The following is a 9,390-nucleotide window of genomic DNA, read 5'->3' as shown; positions in this document are numbered from 1 at the left end:
TAACGTTTTCACGCGTTTTAAGCGAGTTTCTACAATTTCTGTTCTTCTCTGTTTTCTGTTTACTGGGTGCACTCAGTTAAGCAGCCCATTAAAGCCCAGAGTCATGCCTGTCCAATAGGAACAGAGCTGGGATTGAGAGTTACTGGACAGTCCTCAGCTCTGGGATTAAGTTAGCTGGCTAAATGAAAACCTGCTTCGTGGAATACCCCCTGCTCCCGTGCACGAGGAGGGCACGACATTTCTACGTCAAATACCTTCACTCATTTAGGCTCAATATTTAAAGCATATATTATCACTAAAACGGCTTTTACAGACATTAAACACTAAATGTACTGTGGGTTAGAGACACGATTAAAAAAATAAATAATATTACATACAATTGTTTTAACCGTTCAAGAAGATTTAACTTTGCTTTATTATGTAATTATTAGCCGTTTATTATTAACATATTATTTCAATTTTTGTCTGTAAATATTGTTGTAATATTTGTAGTGTAAAAATGATGTCCGTTTATTCTGATTTTATAATCTAATTCTAGATTTCTTTTTTAACGTTGAAGATCCGCAGCTCTGCCCTAGTTAGGGTGTAGGGCGTAGGGAGTGTGTAATGATTTGAGGCGCGCCCCGCGGTCTGCTCTCCGTGTTGAAGGTGATAGAGATGGCGGCCGTGAGGGCGATAGGCTCAAGTTTGGCCAAAAACCTTCGCGAAATCCGGCTTCATTTCTGTCAGACTTCTCCCGCGAGTAAAGGAGCGAGGTAAAACTCACACAGAGACGGGATTTAAATCATTTCACGGCTTCAAAACATCGCCAACAACGAGTTTTTCCCTGTATCTCCGAGTCTGTAACCTCACAATATAGTCCCTTCAGAGACAGCGTTAAAAATTAACATTGGTAAACGTCTATGGTTAAAAATATGAGGTTCGTTTTACAGCAGAAGCCTTTAAATGTTATATTTGGCAGCGTAAGATATTCAAATATTTTTACTGAAACAAATATATGTTGAAACAGTTGTTTTGTCATTTTCATTTTCCGTTCCACCTTAAACGGCTCAGCATTCTACTCTGACGCCTGAATGTTATGCTGAGACATTTAAGGTGGAAAGGAAAGTTCCTATAGTTAAGTAATTAATTTAGAAAGATAAATATATTAAAGATAAAATATTATGCATGTTAAGTGATGATATTCAACATGAAAGCAACGAATTTTAAATCTTTTAAAAAAGCAAGGAATTTTAAATCTAGTCATCGATTCAAATTGGACTTAATTTATAATGAATTATTTATATAGTGTTTTCTGAACTAAAAATGAACCAATATAAAGCTAAGCAGGCAGTTTATTTCATATTTAATAATGAGATCACTAGATAATTAAATAACCTTAGCATTGAAAGAAATGAGATCTGAAATATTGAACTGTGTGTGTGTGTGTGTGTGTGTGTGAGAGCAGGGATTTTGTAGAGCAGTATTACGTTCCACTGAAGAGAGCCAATCCAGAATTCCCCATCCTCATCCGAGAGTGTTCTGGAGTCCAGCCCAAACTCTGGGCCCGATACGGTGAGATGGAAATGAAAACTTAAGCATGTCCGCTAGAGCTGGGCGATATATCGATATATTAAAGTATATAGAGATAAAACAGATGTATAAAATATTGTTTATATCGATATTTTAAGTTTTTAAAAGTAAATCTTGTACAGGGCCACTCTGTGCTCTGCTCACAGCCCCGCCCCACCCCTCTCTCTCTCTATCACACACACACACACACACACACACACACACACACACACACACTGGAGCTGAGTAACACAGGGCGTGAAAAAGAACAGCGGTTCAGTTATATGCAACTGGTTCAGATTTGATGGTCAGATGAGGAGCAGAGACGGTGTATCTGCAGGGAATGCAGAAAGAAGGTAGTACCAAAACGCGGGGGGTGCTCCCAGCCTCTCTCACCACTTACAACAGCAGCACACACTTCTGTACGGAGCTGTTAAACTCCGAGGTGCTGCTCCCTACACAGTTACAGTACAGTTCCCTAAACCAGTTCAGACGGCACTGCAAGCTCCATTAGCTAACGCTGCAGAGCAGAGAATGGCCCGGTACAAGATTTAGACTTTTAAAAACTTAAAATATCGATATAAATGATGTAACCTCACTCCATATCCCCCTCTGTTCTATCTCGGTATACTTTAATATATCGATATATTGCCCAGCCTTAGTATTGGAATTGTTTTTTATTTTATTTCATTGTCTGTTTACATGTTTTGTTATTAGCACAAAGTACTAGCCGCACAGGAGCACACACAGGAGGAAGCACTTTGGTGAAGTCTGCTTCACAAGAAACTGAATTTTTAAAAAAACAAATCAACTGTTTGCTTTGTCTGTTTACAGTTTAACAGCACAGCTATGAGTCTTTAATTACGCAGGAAAATTTTATTTATTAGTTTATTTTTGAGCAATGTCTCGTGGACATCTACAGCTAAATGTTAATAAAAGTTCCTGTGTGACATTTGGGACATGTAGCTTTGACTCAGAAGTACCTTTTAGTTATTATCTCATGAGAAATAAAATAATGAGATGTATATCGCCACTCTTGGTCCATATTTTTGGTCCATATCTCCCAGCTCTAATGTCTACCATCCCCACGCCCAATGAGTCCAACAGAGGGGTGGACTACCCCCCAGCACTGGTGTGGAACAGTGGAACTGTGTTCTCTGGAGTGACGGAGTTGGTTGTGTGTGGTCTGTGTTGCAGGCCTTGGACGGGAACGCAGCGTGGCGCTGGACGGGATGACGGCGGAGCAGGTGGTGAAGGAACTGGAGAAGGTGGCGAGTGTGAGGCTCTGAGGGGATCTGAGAGGCGGCTGCTGTGGTGGTGCTCTGTGTACAGCTGTAATTACTGTGTGTCTCAATAAAGGAGGATGTTTAACACTGATGTGGGGTCAGGAGGTTTATTTGTAAAAAATAATCTCAGTTCAATGACACACGGGGTCCTGGGGGATCCTGTCCTCACTGTGTGGAGTGTGGGTATCTTCAAGTTGCTCTACATTTCTCCTATGGTCCAAATACACACAAGTTAGTGAGTGACTGTGTGACACTGTGCAGGTGTGTGAAAGTGACTGAGTGAGTGTGGTGCTGTGTGTGTGTGAGAGAGTGACTGGGTGAGTGTGGTGCTGTGTGTGTGAGAGAGAGAGAGTGACTGGGTGAGTGTGGTGCTGTGTGTGTGAGAGAGAGAGTGTGACTAGGTGAGTGTGGTGCTGTGTGTGTGTGAGAGAGAGAGAGAGTGACTGGGTGAGTGTGTGGTGCTGTGTGTGTATGTGAGAGAAAGAGAGTGACTGGGTGAGTGTGTGTGTGTGTGTGTGTTCCTGATCAGGATGGAATGGTTACAAATGAATTAATGAAAAAATCACAATTTTAAATGTGAACAGTAGCATAGCAGTCATCAGAGGGCGCTGTAGTCTCAGACAAATTAAATCTTTAATGAGGGTAGTTTGTGCCTGTATTTTAATATTTTTGTAAGATGTTGAAAAGGACAGAGTGTACTGCAGAGCTTCAGATTTATCCAGCTTTATTCAGAATTCTGTTCAACATCAGGTTTAAGAAAAACAAACAAAAAAAGGCAGTTTAGTAGAACAATGTGAAAAATCTGAGAGAAACGTTAACAACGTTAGTCACAAATTAAAATCTTTGGTGGAGTGTCCCTTTAGATACTTATGTCAAAGTAAAGTTAAAAAAAAATTGTAATCCCTTAAATTTCGGCATAAACAGAGGAAAATCCCCAACAGACAATAAGTTCAAGTTATACAGTGCCTTTACAGAGAACAAAAACACAGACACGAAAACAAAAGTACAGTCACTGTCAAAACCAGCAGGATTAGCGTCACTGGCTAGAAGTGCCGGCCTTCTGTCAGCTGTCCTGGGGTCTGAAGGAGTTGGGGGCATAAGGTGCTGGGGCGGAAGGCATCTGGGATTCCTGAAGGCATGGCTGTGGTCAGCAGAGCTGGTAGTTGTTGGACCGTATCAGAGGTTGCTGTTCCTCTGCTGGACGAGGCTGGGACAGATCCTGACATGTTTGGGGGGAGTCGCTCTTAAGAGAGGGACACTCCTGCACAACGTTCTTATATTCCTTAATCATAAAATATTATCATCACCATTACTATTATTACTGTTACTAACATCACCTTTATCAGTACTATTACTATCATCACTGTTACTATCACCACCTTTATTATTACAATTACTATCATCACTGTTACTATCACCACCTTTATTATTACAATTACTCTCATCACTGTTACTATCACCACCTTTATTATTACAATTACTATCATCACTGTTACTATCACCACCTTTATTATTACAATTACTCTCATCACTGTTACTATCACCACCTTTATTATTACAATTACTCTCATCACTGTTACTATCACCACCTTTATTATTACAATTACTATCATCACTGTTACTATCACCACCTTTATTATTACAATTACTATCATCACTGTTACTATCACCACCTTTATTATTACAATTACTCTCATCACTGTTACTATCACCACCTTTATTATTACAATTACTCTCATCACTGTTACTATCACCACCTTTATTATTACAATTACTATCATCACTGTTACTATCACCACCTTTATTATTACAATTACTCTCATCACTGTTACTATCACCACCTTTATTATTACAATTGCTCTCATTACTAGCAACACCTTTATCATTACCATTACTATCATCACTGTTACTATTATCACCTTTATTATTACAATTACTATCATCACTGTTACTATCACCACCTTTATTATTACAATTACTCTCATCACTGTTACTATCACCACCTTTATTATTACAATTACTATCATCACTGTTACTATCACCACCTTTATTATTACAATTACTATCATCACTGTTACTATCACCACCTTTATTATTACAATTACTCTCATCACTGTTACTATCACCACCTTTATTATTACAATTACTATCATCACTGTTACTATCACCACCTTTATTATTACAATTACTCTCATCACTGTTACTATCACCACCTTTATTATTACAATTGCTCTCATTACTAGCAACACCTTTATCATTACCATTACTATCATCACTGTTACTATTATCACCTTTATTATTACAATTACTATCATCACTGTTACTATCACCACCTTTATTATTACAATTACTATCATCACTGTTACTATCACCACCTTTATTATTACAATTACTCTCATCACTGTTACTATCACCACCTTTATTATTACAATTACTATCATCACTGTTACTATCACCACCTTTATTATTACAATTACTCTCATCACTGTTACTATCACCACCTTTATTATTACAATTGCTCTCATTACTAGCAACACCTTTATCATTACCATTACTATCATCACTGTTACTATTATCACCTTTATTATTACAATTACTATCATCACTGTTACTATCACCACCTTTATTATTACAATTACTGTCTTCACCTTTATCATTACCATTACTATCATCACTGTTACTATCATCACCTTTATTATTACAATTACTATCATCACTGTTACTATCACCACCTTTATTATTACAATTACTGTCTTCACCTTTATCATTACCCTTACTATCATCACTGTTACTATCATCACCTTTATTATTACAATTACTCTCATCACTGTTACTATCACCACCTTTATTATTACAATTGCTCTCATCACTGTTACTATCACCACCTTTATTATTACAATTACTGTCTTCACCTTTATCATTACCCTTACTATCATCACTGTTACTATCATCACCTTTATTATTACAATTACTCTCATCACTGTTACTATCACCACCTTTATTATTACAATTGCTCTCATCACTGTTACTATCACCACCTTTATTATTACAATTGCTCTCATCACTGTTACTATCACCACCTTTATTATTACAATTACTCTCATCACTGTTACTATCACCACCTTTATTATTACAATTGCTCTCATTACTAGCAACACCTTTATCATTACCATTACTATCATCACCTTTATTATTACAATTACTCTCATCACTGTTACTAGCAACACCTTTATTATTACCATTACTATAATCAGTGTTACTATCTTCACCTGTATTATTACAATTACTCTCATCACTGTTACTATCATCACCTTTATTATTACAATTATTATCATCACCTTTATCATTACCATTACTATCATCACTGTTACTATCACCACCTTTATTATTACAATTATTATCATCACTGTTACTATCACCACCTTTATCATTACCCTTACTATCATCACTGTTACTATCATCACCTTTATCATTACTATTATTATCATCACTGTTACTATCACCACCTTTATCATTACCATTACTATCATCACTGTTACTATCACCACCTTTATTATTACAATTATTATCATCACTGTTACTATCACCACCTTTATCATTACCCTTACTATCATCACTGTTACTATCATCACCTTTATCATTACTATTATTATCATCACTGTTACTATCACCACCTTTATCATTACCCTTACTATCATCACTGTTACTATCATCACCTTTATTATTACAATTACTCTCATCACTGTTACTATCATCACCTATATCATTACTATTATTATCATCACTGTTACTATCACCACCTTTATCATTACCCTTACTATCATCACTGTTACTATCATCACCTTTATTATTACAATTACTCTCATCACTGTTACTATCACCACCTTTATTATTACAATTATTATCATCACTGTTACTATCACCACCTTTATCATTACCCTTACTATCATCACTGTTACTATCACCACCTTTATTATTACAATTACTATCATCACTGTTACTATCATCACCTTTATCATTATTATTACTATCATCATTGTTACTATCACCACCTTTATTATTACAATTACTATCATCACTGTTACTATCATCACCTTTATCATTATTATTACTATCATCATTACTATCACCACCTTTATTATTACAATTACTATCATCACTGTTACTATCATCACCTTTATTATTACAATTATTCTCATCACTGTGACTATCATCACCTTTATCATTACTATTACTTTCATCACTGATACTATCATCACATTTATTATTACTATTACTATCATCACCTTTATCATTACCATTACTATCATTACCTTTATTATTACAATTACTGTCATCACCTTTATCATTACCATTACTATAACTACCATTACTATCATCACTGTTATATCATCTCCTTTATCATTACCATTGCTATCATCACTGTTACTATCATCACCTTTATGATTACAATTACTATCATTACTGTTACTATCATCACCTTTATCATTACCATTAATATCATCACTGTTACTATTATCACCATTACTATTATGACAGCTACTGTCATCACGGTTACTATAAGCACTGTTAATATCACCACAGTTATTTTCATCACATATCATATTACATATCATCATGCTCTGACAGCAGTGTGAAGGAATGTTATCACAGGTCCTTCCATCCTGCAGCTGTTAGAATTTACAGCCAGCACTCCTAATAAACCACTCACATCTACACTGACACTTTACTTACACTAGGGATACATAATGTACATTTATTTGGATGATATATACATTGTGCAATACTTAATACAATACTGTGATATTCTATAATATAATATTTCAATCTGTCTACCAATATGCAACACCTCGTGCAATATATCCAGGTACATTAGTCATGTTTATTAGTTGTAAATATTCTTCAGAGCTTCTGATATTTGACTAATAAAGGATTTTCTTATCTTATTATCATCACTGTTACTAGGGTTAGGGTTAGTCTTATTATCATCACTGCTACAAGTATCACAGTTATCATCAATGTTACTATCATCACTGTTATTATCATCACAGTTATCATGATTGTTACTATCATCAACATTAATATCATCACTCTTACTGTCCTTTACGATTATCATCACCACTGTTATTATCATCACTGTTAATATCATCAAAGTTATTATCACTGTTACTATCATCATTTTTACCATCATTACTGGTACGATAAACACTGTTATTATCATCATTATTACTGTCATCAACTTTACCATCATTACTGGTACAATAAACACTGTTAATATCATCACTGTTACTATCATCATTATTACTATCATCATGGTTACTACCATCACTGTTACTACCAACACTGCTACTATCATCACTGTTACTATCATCACTGTTACTATTATAACTTTTAACATCTCCACTGGTACTATAATCACAGTTATCCTCACTGTTACTACACTGGTTCACACTCATTTACAAAACATTCTTTGTTCAGTCACCACACTATCTACAAAATTTGATACATCCGCTGTCTTCTACATATAACACCAGGTCCTCCAGGTACATCCAACTGATAGTCCCTAAGACAAATTCCACCTTTGGCTTCTCATCATTCCAGTTGTCTGCCCCAAAAGACTGGAACATACTTCAGCAAACACTAAAATTAAAGACCTATATGTCAATCTCAGCTTTCAAAAAAATACTTCAGAAATGTTACTTCTGATACATGCACATGCTTTTCTGTTGTTTGCTAATTAAAATGTTTTTCTTATTACCCCTCTGCATCTAATCATATTTTATAATTTGTTTTCCTTTCTCTTTTAAACCTTCTTTACTCAAACAGCTCTTGCTGTTTGCCAAGCTGCCTTTGTAAATAAGAATAAGTTTAAAAAGAAATACTATCATCAACGTTACTATCATCACATTATTACTGCACATACGGTTATCATAACCACTGTTACTACCACAATCACCATTACTATCATCACTGTTACTATGAAAGGTTAAGTATTTAACATTGAATCTAGAACCATGGTACAGATGTTCATGAATAGTTCTCACCTGTTCAGAGAACTCTGGCAGGAGCTTGAGGATGTCTCCAAATGTTGGTCGTGAGGTGGGGTCCAGACTCCAGCACATCTTCATGATGGAGTACCTGAGAGAAACCATGTCCTCAGCTTTCTTCACACAACACCTGAACACTCACAGTAAGCACTCAACCCTAACTCAAAAACTCATCCCTAACTCTGACACTCAAATCGAATTCAGACAGTCATCCATAATGCACACCGTTAGGGTTGAATATATGAGCGTAATGGTGGTGTATAATAAGATGGTTTTTGTGTTTCACTCACATCTCTGGAGGAGCGAAGTCTGGCTGCGGCATCTGGAACCCAGCTTTGATCATTTTATAAAACCGAGCATCAACTACAACATCAGGATATGGACTTCTACCTACATACAAACACACACACACACACACACACACACACACACACATATAAGTAACAGAGTAAGAAAATACATCCTTGTTGTGTATGTGAATTTTATGTGAATTTCATGAAATTAAG

At 35.9% G+C, this 9,390-nt stretch overlaps 3 protein-coding genes across 5 annotated transcripts in view; 1 reads left to right on the top strand and 2 right to left on the bottom strand.

Annotated features, from left to right (window-relative positions):
* Positions 1-599: 599 nt before the first annotated feature.
* On the top strand, positions 600-2,922 carry ndufa2 (NADH:ubiquinone oxidoreductase subunit A2). The gene is made up of 3 exons (XM_066646656.1): positions 600-755; positions 1,448-1,554; positions 2,749-2,922. The coding sequence occupies exons 1-3, from the start codon at positions 658-660 to the stop codon at positions 2,838-2,840; spliced, it is 297 nt and encodes a 98-aa protein (XP_066502753.1). The 5' UTR covers positions 600-657; the 3' UTR covers positions 2,841-2,922.
* Positions 2,923-3,531: 609 nt separating this feature from the next.
* Positions 3,532-9,390, bottom strand: part of csf1rb (colony stimulating factor 1 receptor, b) — a 43,347-nt gene continuing 37,488 nt past the window's right edge. Inside the window, exons 18-20 of one of the 3 annotated variants that reach the window (XM_066645980.1) lie at positions 9,175-9,274; positions 8,882-8,975; positions 3,532-4,119 (exon numbers count right to left, since the gene is read on the bottom strand). In XM_066645980.1, coding sequence (XP_066502077.1) covers positions 3,985-4,119; positions 8,882-8,975; positions 9,175-9,274 — 329 coding nt within the window. In that variant the 3' untranslated portion in view covers positions 3,532-3,984. Of the gene's footprint in view, positions 4,120-7,093; positions 8,478-8,881; positions 8,976-9,174; positions 9,275-9,390 lie in introns of those variants that run through there. The other 2 variants (XM_066645981.1, XM_066645982.1) reach the window with 2 other exon arrangements.
* On the bottom strand, positions 3,978-7,953 carry LOC136668171 (dentin sialophosphoprotein-like). The gene is made up of 6 exons (XM_066645501.1): positions 7,935-7,953; positions 6,272-6,679; positions 5,846-5,959; positions 5,450-5,527; positions 5,063-5,170; positions 3,978-4,300 (listed from the first exon to the last, which is right to left on the bottom strand). Exons 1-6 carry the CDS (start codon positions 7,951-7,953, stop codon positions 4,125-4,127), a joined length of 903 nt encoding a protein of 300 aa, XP_066501598.1. The 3' UTR covers positions 3,978-4,124.

The sequence above is a fragment of the Hoplias malabaricus genome, chromosome 15, assembly GCF_029633855.1.
Source record: "Hoplias malabaricus isolate fHopMal1 chromosome 15, fHopMal1.hap1, whole genome shotgun sequence".
NCBI lineage: Eukaryota > Metazoa > Chordata > Actinopteri > Characiformes > Erythrinidae > Hoplias > Hoplias malabaricus.
This window is presented reverse-complemented; position numbering and strand designations above follow the sequence as displayed.

Excerpts from the sequence above, each read along its gene's own strand:
- ndufa2 (XM_066646656.1), top strand. The coding sequence starts at position 658 with ATGGCGGCCGTGAGGGCGATAGGCTCAAGTTTGGCCAAAAACCTTCGC. Across the intron at positions 756-1,447 it reads CCCGCGAGTAAAGGAGCGAG|GGATTTTGTAGAGCAGTATT; the intron begins GTAAAACTCACA and ends GTGTGAGAGCAG. Across the intron at positions 1,555-2,748 it reads CAAACTCTGGGCCCGATACG|GCCTTGGACGGGAACGCAGC; the intron begins GTGAGATGGAAA and ends TCTGTGTTGCAG.
- LOC136668171 (XM_066645501.1), bottom strand. Across the intron at positions 5,960-6,271 it reads TAACAGTGATGATAGTAAGG|GTGGTGATAGTAACAGTGAT; the intron begins GTAATGATAAAG and ends GTAATAATAAAG. Across the intron at positions 5,171-5,449 it reads TAATAATAAAGGTGGTGATA|GTGGTGATAGTAACAGTGAT; the intron begins GTAACAGTGATG and ends GTAATAATAAAG.